Source organism: Miniopterus schreibersii, assembly GCF_964146895.1.
Source record: "Miniopterus schreibersii genome assembly, chromosome: 17".
Classification (NCBI taxonomy): Eukaryota; Metazoa; Chordata; class Mammalia; order Chiroptera; family Miniopteridae; genus Miniopterus; species Miniopterus schreibersii.
This window is the reverse complement of record NC_138117.1, coordinates 846,519-860,183: the sequence shown is the minus strand read 5'-3', so window position 1 is coordinate 860,183 and position 13,665 is coordinate 846,519. Positions and strand designations below refer to the sequence as shown.

At 49.6% G+C, this 13,665-nt stretch overlaps 1 protein-coding gene across 1 annotated transcript in view; it reads right to left on the bottom strand.

Annotated features, from left to right (window-relative positions):
- Window positions 1-1,101: 1,101 nt before the first annotated feature.
- CNGB3 (cyclic nucleotide gated channel subunit beta 3) overlaps window positions 1,102-13,665 on the bottom strand; it is a gene marked incomplete at its 5' end in the record, with an annotated part of 32,246 nt that continues 19,682 nt past the window's right edge. Inside the window, 6 exons of the mRNA XM_081116492.1 lie at window positions 1,102-2,220; window positions 2,784-2,958; window positions 3,179-3,325; window positions 5,354-5,472; window positions 9,176-9,259; window positions 12,250-12,347. Of these exons, the coding sequence (XP_080972618.1) occupies window positions 1,948-2,220; window positions 2,784-2,958; window positions 3,179-3,325; window positions 5,354-5,472; window positions 9,176-9,259; window positions 12,250-12,347 (896 nt within the window). The 3' untranslated portion in view covers window positions 1,102-1,947. The remainder of the gene's footprint in view (window positions 2,221-2,783; window positions 2,959-3,178; window positions 3,326-5,353; window positions 5,473-9,175; window positions 9,260-12,249; window positions 12,348-13,665) is intronic.

The following is a 13,665-nucleotide window of genomic DNA, read 5'->3' as shown; positions in this document are numbered from 1 at the left end:
TTCCCTGTATACCGGTCACTTACGTGGCCTCTTGTCCCCTTGGTACACTCACGTGTAAGTGCCCAGAAACCAGAGGTTCTGTTTATTTTGTTCACGGCTGTGTCCCCAGAGCCTAGAAGAGAACACAGTGTTTAGTTGGCTCCCCTAGAAATGTGTCGTGTTGCTTAACGGTGCACATTTACTGGACCTTTGCACCATCACTTCTAGTCACAAAGTTGTAGCAGGAAAAATGCAGCCAGTCATAAAGCTCATAGAGGAAAACATCACATTTTACTATGGTGTATGGGGAAGGCACTTAAAAGATGAATGTCAAGTACCTTTGGTCTGACTCAATATATGTTTTACCATGTCTCCCCTCCCGCCCCTTACTTCCCATCTTTAAGCAAAGCTGGAATTAGTATTAAGAGTGGGCTCTGGGCCTGGGCCTATTAGGAGTGAGGAGAGGATGGGACCTGGGGATGGATTTATTAAGATGTGCTGAGTGTGATCAGTGTCTATGGAGGTCACAAATCTGATTTCAGCTACTGATGTTCCCCCCGGGGACGCATGGGGCCTCCCTGTTAGTGGCACACCTGGTGAATGCGCTGAGAACAGTTAAGGGACTCAGAATGTCTCTCACAGTTGCTCCTGGGACTGTCTTACCCCTGCCTCTTGAATCCCCAGCATGTCCCCTCTTCCCGTTGTTGGTCCCTCTATCCAGTTTCTCCAACCAGCAGCGGTTCCCACCATTGATATTCATGAAGCTGAGCACCTTCACCTGCTGGGGCTGCTTCCGTAACAGAGCCCAGCACCACGTGAACAGCAGGGATCTATTTCCTCACTGGATTTTCCCAAGGCAAAGGGTGGAGACAGCAGACCCCTGATTAGCACAGACTGTAGGTGAAAACCAAATGTATATTTGAACAGAAAATATGTAGTGAGGTGTCAGTACTGGAACCAAAAAAGGAGGATAATTAGGAAGCTCTAAGAAAGAAAACGGACTTGGGGACACTGTACGAAGGAAGAGGCGTGATTACTCCTAGTCTGAGTCTGAGAGACTGGAGATGGGGTCACGGTATCTGAAACAGGAGGGCTGGGAGGAGAAATAATGACAGGGAGAGCACACAATCGCAACTCTTTTAATTTCTTTACAGGGTGCAAGGGGGCAGCATAGATTCACAAGCTCAGGGTTTTTTCCTGTTTTTTCCTCTGGCTTTTCTAACCACTCTTTCTACACAAAACTCCCTGTATCAGGTAAGTATTATTAACAATTTCTCTGCATTCCCTTAACCCCTGAAAACACCAACCTACCTTTTGTAAAACTTACCAGGTTTTTAGGATACTCTAACACTGGATTAAAAATCAGGGCCTCTACCAAATGCTACATTGTATCACAGCAACTGATTATCCCCAGTTGGCCAGGTGCATCGGTGCGGTGGGAGTTCTGGCTGATACAGTTTTTCAAAGCTCTCTAGGCAAAGAGCTGCGGCAATAACCAGAGTCTTCTGGGACCTGGAAGTAGGCTTATTACACAGAACTCAATCACAGTCCCCTACAAACAGGAGGCCATATGCACGTACACGGAGCTTGTAACAGAGACGAGCAGCGCCAGGCAGACTTCAAAACATGCTGTTAAGAGAAAAGGCTGGTGAGTCAGAGCCAAGGCCCAGCCAACCAAGTGAAGGGGAAAAACATCATCAAGAAAAGGGGGGGGAGGGAGAGCTGCCACATACAATCAGGAGAAACACCAGCTGCACGCAGCCCTGACAGCAGAGAACAGGGACGGCTTCTCCTTCATCTTGTTACCACCAGGTAAGAGCACAGGCTCCAGAGTCCTAGAAACAAAGCTGGGGTTGGCCTGTGGCCTCCCAGGGTCCCAGGAAGGTCTTCCCCCTAGTGAATGGAGGCCAGCATCTGGGGGATGACGTCTTTGGGGACCAGCTAGGTGACTCTAAGGTGCTCAGACGTTTACTGCGGAGCCTGTTCCCTGACTTCAACCATCAGCACCTCGTCCCCTGCCTTAGCCTCGGCCTCGGTCTTGGCAGGAGCCACGCTGATGAGGAGCGAGTGGTGGGCAGCTCCTCTGGGCAACGCTGCCCTTCTGACCCATGGGGGCCATTCCTTGGCAAGGACAGAGCCTGCTGCGCATCCGGATCTGTCTCGTGGTCCCTCTACCAGCCATCCTCCTGCATCTCCACATCCCGGTCCTCTGTCCCCTCCTCCGGAGTGCTCACAGTTTTCCTGGGAAGTGGAGAACTGGTATTGAAATCATAACAACACACCATGCAGTCGTGACGGACGATATGAAGGCTAAGATCGCCATCAGGCAGAGGGGGTCTGAACCCAGTTAATGAGGTGTTAGATCCATCCGCCCTGCATGCGAGGTCCTTTGGCTGAGCTGGGGATGCGCCTGCGAGCAGGGCTCAGCTCCATATCTGCCTCGCACTTTGAGGCCTGGGCTGCGTTTCTGTCCCCTCTTAGGATTCTCTTCCTGATGGTCCAAACTCTCCCTGAATCAGGTGCTCAGGACTCTTTGCTTCACTTTTAAAATATTTACTTACTTATTTTAAGAAGATAACATTTTAAATATTTTTTTAATAAAATGTATTAGCCAAATACCATAAAAATGCTATAGGAAATGTGGTTTTCCCTTGCGTGAGCTCATGGGAGAGCCTTGGGGAGAAACTCACTTCTCTTCCTCTACAACCCTCCGAAGCACCCCAGGTCTGAATGGAGTAAGTGGGAGCCAGTCCGGTGTACCTGGCCCAGCGCCTCCCATCACTGCCCATGCCCTCCCTGCTCACCTGCGCCATCTGCTCTCTCCTCAGTCTGCGCAGTCGAGCAAGGCCGGCTCTGCCTGTGCCTCCTAGGAGCGCCCTGTACAGTTTGGGTGTCTGTGGTCCTGGTGGGAATGGGAAGGCGCGTCCTTCCACTGGCGAGGTAGCCCTTGTGGCTGGAGTCTTCCTCTTGAGAAGCACTCTGTGGGCAGAGAGAGGCCGTGTGAGCTCAGGGGGTTGTGGGCACACCTCCCAGACACACCGGCATCACTCCTGCTCTGGGTTTCCACCCACGGCTGCGCACCACGTGTCGTTCCATGTGGATCACGGACGAGACCAATCACCACCCTCACCCTACAGTCTTCCTCTTAGATGTTACGGATTAAAAGTGACTCCTTTCTATGGGGCTCTGGAGGTTGTACCTGGCTTTCTTCCTGAGGAGCTTCTCTGAATCTGGGTGATGCACCAGGATTTCTCGGAGGGCCTTCTTGTCCAGAGTGAGAAGGTTGGCAAAGCCGTGGGCCACCACACTGGCCGTCCGGCGGTTACCCCCAGTCGCTGCCAGGAGACTGTGGGAGAGAGGAGGGCTTGTTGCCAGTCTCCCTCCCCCCACCAGAACCTTTTAAACATAAATATCAAACGGTACCCTTCCCTCTGCTGCAGAGGTCGCTCCCTGCTGGTGACTGTGCAGAGTCATGGACGCGGCAGCCACAGTCTCCCACACGGTTCGCCCTGACTCCCCTCCCATTAAGGACGTGGAGTCTCAGTTCCCAGGAACTGTTCTGCCTTCACCTCGTTTTTTAAGGAAGCAAAATAAACTTTTATCTGTCTGTCTGTCTGTCTACCTATCTATGTAGGTATCTATCAATCAGTCTCTCTCTCTAGTACCTACCTATCATCATCTATCACCACAATCATCTCTTCAGTCATGTATCTACCCAACTTCCTATGAATCTTCCGACCCATTTCTCTAGATTGGATGTTAATATTTGAAGACTTGATGGTTGGATGAGCCTACTTCATTCGCATTTTGGTGCTATGGATGGGGGTAGTCTAGTGGCTGGGCAAAGCTAGGTGGCCGTGGGAGCTTAATTTGGGCCTGAGAGTGTCCCTGTGCTGTCAGACTGAGAGAGCAGAACAGAAACAACATATTTAAATGCCAGGCTATTTTGAGATTTCTCAAGCTTTAATTAAACTTGCCTACAGGTTTCACATTTGGATGCTTGATGAGTGTTTGAACAGAAGAAAGTGCCTGCCAGATGGATTTTGCCCAGACTCTCTTAGCAAAGTTTAAAATAGCACATTTTCCCTCCCCCATCCACAAAACCCTTCTCTGGCATTCCATGAACGGAAAGCCTCACTCATAAAGTAGCTTAGCAAGGAGATCCCTAAATATTCACACCCCAGATAGAGATTCCCAAAGGGCATGTGCTGGGGGCAAGCAGGTGGGGCTGGCGGTCAGCATCCAGGAAACACGGGACCTGCTCCAAGTCTACTTCCTCCTGTCTGCCGGCACCTCAGACACAAACTCAAGGACCTTTTCAATTTCACTCCAATCGTGTATCACTAGGCGCCTGCCACGTGTCCAGCACAATGAAGTGAGGTTGGGCAGAAGGAGAATTATTGGTGTGGTGTGGTTTTCTGAAAAGATCACAGGCTTCAGGAAAAAAGAGGTTTAAAATTATTTTTCAAAATATTTGGCCTTCTCACAATGACGCAAAGTAAATATAAAAAGTCCACGGAATGGGTGATTTGACCAACAGAAGTAGTGAAAAGCCAGAACTTAAATACTTTAAATGAAAACCAGACCATCTAAAACCACACAAGGACACACCAGAGCCTAAATTCTACTCAACAACTGGCTCTGTGTGATGAGACAGGAGGCCGGCCACGGGAGAAATGCAGGCGGTAAGTGATCACGTTTAGGAAAAGAAACAGGCCCACAGGAAATGAATTCATTTAGCAAATATTTTTTGAGGGCCTATTATTTCCTGGGCACTATTTAGAGACATGAAAATGAAAACAACCTATTAAAATGCAAGCCAATGGGGGTAATGAAGTCACGTCGGGGGCGACAGGGAAAACCAGCTCTGCACGGCAGGCCGAACTGTGAATCGGTTCCATTTCTCTGGACAATAATCTGCCTGTAGATCACAAGAGTTACTGAAATGTTTCTACCTTTTGACCTAGTTATTTCACTTTGGGGAATAAACCTCAGAGAAATAAAAAAGAAAAGCAAAGTAATTTTACAGAGATAAACTCGCCATGCTGTTCTCGAGAGGTAATGAAAACTGGCAAAGGGCACCAGGCCACGTGCGCAGATTCCAGACAAAGGGAGCATGCTCAGTACGTCTGCAGAAGCGGGACGATCCCCGCGTTCACTTACTTATTCAATAACCATTCATCAGGCATTAAGCGGGTCGGGCACTGTCCCCAGGGCTGGGACTCTCATGCCCAACACACTGAATGTGGGTGCCAGGGCCCCTGGGAGCCGTGTCTGTGCAGAACAGAAAGCACAGCCTCTCTGGGCCCAGGCAGCCCTGTGGGTACAAAGCTGGCAAGAAAAATGCCCTCTCTGAAAAGCTAAGGGCAGATACCTGATTTCCCCGAACACGGTCCCGGCTTTCAGAGTGACCAGAACTTGAGCACCATCGGCGCCTCCAAGGACCTGGACCTCCCCCTGCTTCACGATGTACATTTCCTTGCCAATTTCTCCCTGTGTGACAAACACAAACAGGAACTTCATTCTTGACAGTTATACCCAAATGAAGGAACAGAAACTCTTCTAGGGGAATAAATATAGATGAGGGAGGAAGGACCATCAATGGAAAAGCAACCATCTCGAGACCTGAGGTGGGTACAGACACTGGGCGGGGATGAGAGCTGATGCTCTGCGGTGGCTGAGACGACGTCTGCCGTGTCCCAGAGCCGAGTCAGGGCTTGTCACACAGCCACTCACTCACGAGCGAGGGAGATAGCATTTAACAATCCCTGGGAAGTCCTGAAGTCTTGTGACCCCAGGGTTATTGTCCTGAACATGAATTACTGCTGGATTGTAACTGTTGGCTGAATTTAAAGTCTCACACTCTACCTCTCTGGAGCCTCTGTAAAGCTGGGATTCTCATTTCTTCCCCCGTTACCTTCCTGAGGAGGCAGAGTGAGCACCGCTGTTTCCATGTCACAGAGAGGACACTGCAGGCACAGGTTGGCCCAGCTGCGGGCCAAAGCCCCAGGAGAGTTGGCAGCAGCAGAAAAGGCCCAGGGCTCATCCCTTGGCCAAGCAGGCAGGCGGCAGGCCTGGTGTGTCCCTGTGCAGGATGTTCGGCGTGTGTTCATTCTCAGGTCAACGCGAAACTTCCAGCGCGGAGGCACCTCGTCAGGGCTGTTCCCATGGCCTCCTGCCGACAGCACCTGGCGTTCGCTCAGCACTTTAGAAATCCCAGCAACGCCTGGCGGTTACCCTGCCTTGTCCTAATTCCTGCATCTGTTCTCTCAGAACATCCCCCTTCACTTATTTTTTTAAACAAAGACCTTCTTTTACATTTTATTTTATTATTTTTTAATCCTCACTCAAGGATGTGTTTTCACTGATTCCAGAGAGCGGATGGGGGAGGGAGCGAGGAACACTGGCCGGGGCCCCACACGCGCCCCAACCAGGACTCGACCCTGAGACCCTTAGGTGCACAGACGACGCCCCAGCCACTGAGCCACACCAGCCAGGGCAGGACCCTCGACTTTATAATTACAAAGCACTTTCATAGATACTAACTCATTTCTTTCTTTCCCCCCTTTATTGAATTTATCGGAGTGACGCTGGTTAACAAAACCATACAGGTTTCAGGTGCACGATTCCACAACACATCACCTGTGCGCCATGCTGGGCGTTCACCACCCCAAGTCAAGCCTCTTTCCACCACCACTCATCCCCCCTGTACCCTCTGCTACTCATCTAATTCTTGCAGGAATCCCCGAGAGGCCACGTAGGCGAGAGCTCGTTATTGTTATTTAAAAACTGGTGGTAGAGGCCGGGACAGGTGTGTGTTGAGTGAACTCACAAGGCTGGCAGACGCTGGCTTCAGCAGTAGCAGCCCCATGTCACCTGACTCTGTAACAGGTACGGACAGACCACATCTAACAATGACTCCGACACCAAGGCCATCTCTCAGAAGCCAACACAGTAGCTAAGGGTTGTTTTTAGAAGTATCGGAAAATTAGTTTTCCAGGAGACGCTCCAGGAGGTAGTGATGGGAGCAGGGTCACATTCTGTATTCTGCATGACGTGATGCTTCAGAACCTGGGACGATTTCTCAGAGGCAGACATTACAACCGACTGGAGGTGGACATGCATAATGGGCGCTTAAATATAGTCCCGCATTTTAATTATTTCTTAATGATCATTTCAGTAATTTTTCGAGGAGATCTGCCACAATCAATGAACGCAAACTTCTACTGTTTCTTGCATATTTTGAGGCTAATTTAAGCCTTTCCTGCAAGTTTAATTAGCATTCGAATGAAGGAGACGATCCTCAGAGCACAAGGTCTGACAGCGTGAACAAAATGAGATCAGACCCAGCTCCAGAGGTTGGCTGTGTACTAATTAGGGGGACGTGTGGAAAAGCGAGAGCTCGGTGTAGAGGGTGGCAGCCCTCAGAGAGCAAGTGAGCGGTTCACACGTTCAGGGGTCCTGGGTGGAAGCTGTCTCCAGGGCTGGGGGGCGGGCACCACAACACTCAAGATTGCAGCTTGTTTCTGGGAAAAGCTCCCCAGTCCTCTCATCTTCTCCTCCGTCTGGGAGGCCTGTGTCCTCCTGGCTTGCACCAGTTCCTCCTTCGAGACATAGCTTGAGCACCATGCTCTCCAGGAAATCCTGCTGGTGCCCAGTGGGACCAGTGTCCTCCGTCTGGGTCCCACAGCACTTGTGCCTCCTCCCACCACAGCTCTCCCCCGTGACTCAGTAACGAGGCAGGTGCTCCTCACCTGGCTCACAGGTGAACTCCGCAGGGCCTGGGGTCGGCTCTCATTTCTCTGAACTGCTCACCTTGCTCTATTTTCATTTTGATTATTGACTTATTGATTTAGTCTCTCAAGACATAAAACCCAACGTCATCATTCCTCTCTCCCCCTCACTCTAGTCATCAGAGAGGCGGGAAATGTTCACCTTAGAGTGATCCTGGCGAACACTTGGAAACTGATTATGATGGTCATAGACTGAAACATGATGCAGCTTTAACGATGAGGCCACGGGAGATTACTCGACAATATGTAAAAGGTTCATGACAGAGCACGTTTCAGACGTAAGTGCAAAATGATGCCAATTGTACAAAACTCTCCATTAAGCAGCATAAAAAGGTCAACACTTACGAATAGCGGTTGTGATAGGGGCACTTATAAAGTCCATAGATTTAGCACCTGAATTAATCTGAAATATAATCATATTACTTATAAGCCGTAGAACACATGTGAGCAGGGGTTTAAGTTTCTTTTTCCTTAAGTTTCTTTCTCCTAGGCCTTTGCGCCCGTACACTCCCCTTGACCCAGGACGAAGCAATTAAGGAGGTGGCGCAGCTGTGGACCATGTGTCCCTGAACAGACATGGTCAGGCCGGCCCAACCAGGAACCAAGATATCATTTTATCGAGACATCGCCAGAAGACCAAGAACAACAGCTGACACCTGTGGACCTCTGGGGCTGCACAATAGCTGCATTCTGTTCCCAGCCTCAGTTTACCCCATTTCCCTATATAGCCCTATCCCCCAGGCCATTCCTTAAAGCAGGTTTTGGATGCTCATATGCTCCCTGTCTTCTTGATTGGCTGCTCATCTCAATAAATGCCTTATATGATTCAACCCTGCCTCTTCTGAATTGGACACAGGCAGCCCGAACCCCACTGGGGTTTCCCTGTAACAGTTGTTTCTGCGTGGTGGGATTTTTGTCTTTGTGCTTTTTTAATGTTTTCCTTCTTAAAAATAATGAACACAGATTCCTTTTGTAATCGTAGAAGCGCAGTGAAATCTTAAAAATGTGGCATCAATTATCCCCTAACTGGGAGAGCTAACTGGAGGTAACTGATCACTGTGGAAGGCAAAGGGCAGACCCACCTTCAATTTCTGTAACCTTTCCTCGACTTTAAGAACCTAGGATTCATGGAGTGTGATGCTCGAGGATTTGCATTTGTAAAAAGCAGCTTTTCAGACCAACCCTTTGTAACCCGTAAGTAATGAAATCCATACCATCTCGTTCATTCCACGTTGAGCTCTGAGAGCACACTGCTGTTTTCACAGACTTGTCTGCCATAATCATTGCTTGTGCTCTGGAATCCGCCCTTGACAAGTTTTGTTTAAACGATGCTCCTGACTTAGGTCTGAACTCCTCACATGTACCTATTCACCTGTCCTGCATTTGAGAAGTGGTGCACTCACCTTTCTGCAGATGAAGTCACCAGGTAAATAGATGGTGGATTTCAACCTGAGCAACAGGTCGCAGAGCATCTGTGTGTCACAGCCCTGAAGGGAAAAGCAAGGGAGAGATATAGTTCTTGTACACATGGCTAAAGGCCAATATTCCAAACGCTGTTCAAATGCAACAGAAATACAGAGCAACAGGTGACACTATTGCTCTGTGTCATCTAAATGTGTAAACACTAAAATATTAGCTGCCAGTGGATATATACTTGTCTTGAGCCACAATTTAGGGGGGAAAAACCCAAACCTACAGTATAGCAAGAGTTGGGATCCTGGTCAGATAGATTTGGGTTTCAATCCTGTCTTCAGGGTCTATTATTATGTAACCTCTCGTTTCCTAATCTATTAAATGAGGGTAAAAACAATACTTATCTCATAAAGGTAAAACTTTACTCCTGCAAAACTTGATGATAGCTATTAATGATTGTGATAACATAACAATAATTATTAGTATATTAAAGACTCACATATGTCAAAATCTTGGCTGAATATTTTTTTCTTATAATGTCTTCCGTACTGTTATTAAACACAATTGTTTAACTTTGCAAGCTTGACGTCTTTGTTCCCTAACTCGCTAGGCCAACCAAGGATGTCGTCTTATCTATTCAGTCCTCCCGGCACTGGGGGGCGCTGCAGAGCGGGGACTACGGGTGAACAACCAGGCGCCCCTCTAGGGCTCTAGACAGAGCACCCGCTCAGGATGTGCAGGTAGATGGAGGGCACCTGGGCTGTAGCACATTGTTCGAAATACTTTAAAAAGTCTGGCAACAGTACTTATTACTGAGAGCATCGTGTAAAAGTAAAGTTGGTAAGAATTAAACGCGGAAAGTCCCCCGGACGCTCTGGTTTCGGGCCTCTGGCTATGGGACGTGTCACTGCCGGTGACGTGCCGGTAGAGGTCGCTCCTCTGCCACACGTGGTCTTTCCTGGCCCTGGGCCACTAAACAGTCACAGATCCCCGTGGTGTCCTGTTCCGGGTGGGCTCTGCATTTTCACCCGGGCATCGGGCAGCGAGACGCTGCGCCCGTGGACACACCGCTGGCGCCCACGTCCCACGCGCACCTCGGGCTCCGTCCCCGTTAGGAGCGGCCCTGCTTCAGGGCGAGGGTGCGGTTTCAATTCCGGCCACGCGGTGGCGCAACAAACCTTCCTCACATTCCCTCCCACTTGTGGTATCTCTGGTGGAGGCAGAGTGATTTCCCTAGCGCTGCATTTCATGAAACATATTTAAAAATCAAAATTAAAATAATAACCCACCAGAGGGGGGAACAGCCCAGCCTCCCAGAACCGAACTGCACTTGGGCCCTGGCTGGAACTACATGGAACCTGCAAGGCCAGGAACGACTTTCACGAAAGGCAGGGAGCTCAGGACCCGACCCCCGGCTCCCAGCCTTGGGACCGCTGACCGCGCCCCGCAGGAGCAGCAAGGCCGACTCACTGGCCACAACTGATTCCAAGCAAAATTTTAGTAAAAAAAATCTCTCTAATTCTACCTACACTGATTAAGAGGGAAACCCCCACGTGAGCTCCAGGGTCTTTCCTGAGTGGGAAAGGCGAGAAGTGTGTGTGAGCTGAGCGTCTGGGCGTGAAATTAGCTGACAGGCCGAGTCTGAGCCCCTGAGAACCGCCGAGGACCCGCTGCCCGGAGCCTCTGCCGCTCACCGCAGACACCCAGCACCCTTCCTGTCACCCTTCCCGCACACGCTTGGCGTGGCCCCCTCAGTGCACCCGCCGGAGCTCGGGGGTCCTGGGGAACGTGTGACTCACTCAGGAACACCAGGGTCAGCAGGTATAATTTATGAGATAAGGGTGTAGGATCACTACTCAGCCTATTTCCTCCTGAAGAAAACAGCAAATCTGTATAAACTGCCAAGATCGTCTGTACAGAAATAGAATGATGCCGAACCTGCGTACTTTCTACCTCGCTTGGCTCTAAAACACAGTTTTTCCATTTAACAGAAATATAAATGGAAATGGTTCTTTCTGGGAGAAGCTGTGTCTTTAACGGAAATGTCAGGAAAGAACGGATTTAACTTCATGTACAGCGTTCGCAAGATGTGAAGATTTAACCTTTCCTCTCAGTCAGATGTTGCTGACTTTATGGAGTTCCAAAAATATACGTAAAAACAAAGGAAAAAACTCTGAGGCTGAAAGTTGATAACTTCCCAAATCAGAGATAATCCTGTAAAAGCTGTTGGTATAAAATTTAAAGTTTTTTTCTTTCTTTAAAAAAGCGCCATTTGTAGTCACATATTCTCAGTTAAGCTAGTCATTAGGGTACGAGTTGTTTCATAACACTTAAAAATACTGTTAACGTAGGATGATTACTAGAGGGGATGGGGTGGGAGGTAGGAGCAGGTAAGGGGGGCTCTCCTTTGGAATTTAAGCTCCATGTGAGCCTGCATCTGCTTTAAAATTTTCTATCCTCAGTGGCTGAAACAGTGCCTAAGACAAAGTAGGAACTTAATAAATATCTGTGAGTGGATGAATTAAACAGACGGATCCCACACAGAGTCAATGGCCAGGCGAGGAAAACTGACATCCAGTGTACATTTAAGAAGAGGGCGATAAACTTAAAAACATCCACAAAGTTAAAACTTCCTGGTTGTGCTCTTTTTCTTTTTTAAAGCCTCTAAATTAGAATTGGGCCACCTAAAAAGTTTAGCTCCAGGGCATTTGTAACAGGAGACAGTCTCTGGATTCTCTGATGTCAGGCCATCCGGAGGTAACCTGGGGTGGGGTCTGCTTGTCAGGGTGGCCGGGAGCAGCAGAGATAGACGGCAGAGTCTGAGGATATTTACATTAATCAGGAAAAACTCGCTCTTTGACCCATCAGGAGAGAGGCTTCTAAAGAGTAAGTCATCTGCTGAAGGGAGACCCACAGTCTATTTACTCTAGTTCCACATAAATACTCCAGATCAGTTTCATTTTGGTAAACGTAAGGGAATACCTATCGTAAACGCCGTGCACAACCAGAGGCAGACTTTACAGAGAAACGGCCACGAGTCCCTCTCCTGGTCTTGGAGACTTGCCTTGAACAGGTCCACCTTGCTGAGAATGCTGAAGTTCACGTCCAGGGCGAGCGCTGACTGCATCGCGGCCGGCAGAGCCTCCAGCAGGGCCGACTCGTCTTTGTGGAGGCGAACGCATCCCCCCACGGGGCAGCAAGATTAACGAGAAACATCGCCAGAGTGTGAGGAAAAACAAAAAATGAACGAAATGCCAACTCTTGATAAGTAAACAGCTGCGTCAAACTCCACGCTCGTGACTCCTGCTGGCCCCATGTACCTGTCCCAGCTGCCTACGGCTTGAGCTACTGATGGCAGCACAGTCAGCGGGTGTCCACTGACACTCTGGGTACAGTCTAGTGGCCACGGGACAGAGGCCAGTGGGCAGATGGGGCTGGGATAGTCTAGCTCCTGCCATCTGCCCTGTGGGTTCCAGCCCTGACGGCCCAGGGACGGGCGGGTGATGGCCACAACCACCGGGCATCTGGAAGCTCAGGGCGCTGTCACTGTCTCGTGTGACCCTGTGGCAACCCTGAGGGTAAGTGTCTCATCCCTGCTTTGCAGAAAGAAGAAAAAAAAAGAAACACAAAAGAACGGTGCTCAGAGACCTGCTCCTCACGCATCACTGGTGGGCGGCTCAGCTGGGAGTGGGATCCAAGGAAATGTGCTGAGTTCAAACTACTGTTACTTCCTTGCCCGTCGGCTGGATGAGGGCTGTGCCTATGTGGGCGGTTTTCTACCTGTGGATGAAATGATGGGCCTCTGGGCGGGAAAACTGCTCCGTAAACGAAGCTGCCGTTCTTAGTGTCCGGTAGGCCACCAGTTTCTGATAGCTGATCATTTTGGGGGTTTTCTTATATCCATTTAGAACGGAAGAATGGCTATACTGTACCCTTATTTTGATTCCAATATTGGTTCTAAGTATGAAGATCCTTTCTACAGACACACAGCTCCTTGCTCTGGAGGGTGGTTTGTGTCTTGGTCCCCCTACGTGGGGTGAGCAGTGCCTCTGGGAAGAGAGGGAAGCCGCCCAGAAACCTGTGCTCCTCGCTCAGCTCGAGAGAGGCCTGTGGTCCTGGTCTTTAGGTTCAGGAAGAGGCTCTACCAGCGGCCGAGTCTCTCAGGAGGGCAGAAAGGTGGAGAGAGGTTCTGCTCTGACACCAGCGGCTCCTACCTGCTCTCCAGAACCTCTGATTTTAGAACCACGGTGTGACGTAATTCGTACTCTTGGCTTCTCTGTGGCACCAAGTCCCGTTTTACACGGGAAGGAACAAACTAAGAGTTGAGTCTGGTTATGGCCAACGATCACCATTCTCTTTTGCTTTATATCGTTTAATAGAAGTTACTTTAACTGCAGCTTTATGGCACCAAGAGTCGCTGCGGTGAACTGGTGGGGGTCCCTTGGAGGAGCCGGCGCCCTGCAGCACCTGGCCTGGAGCC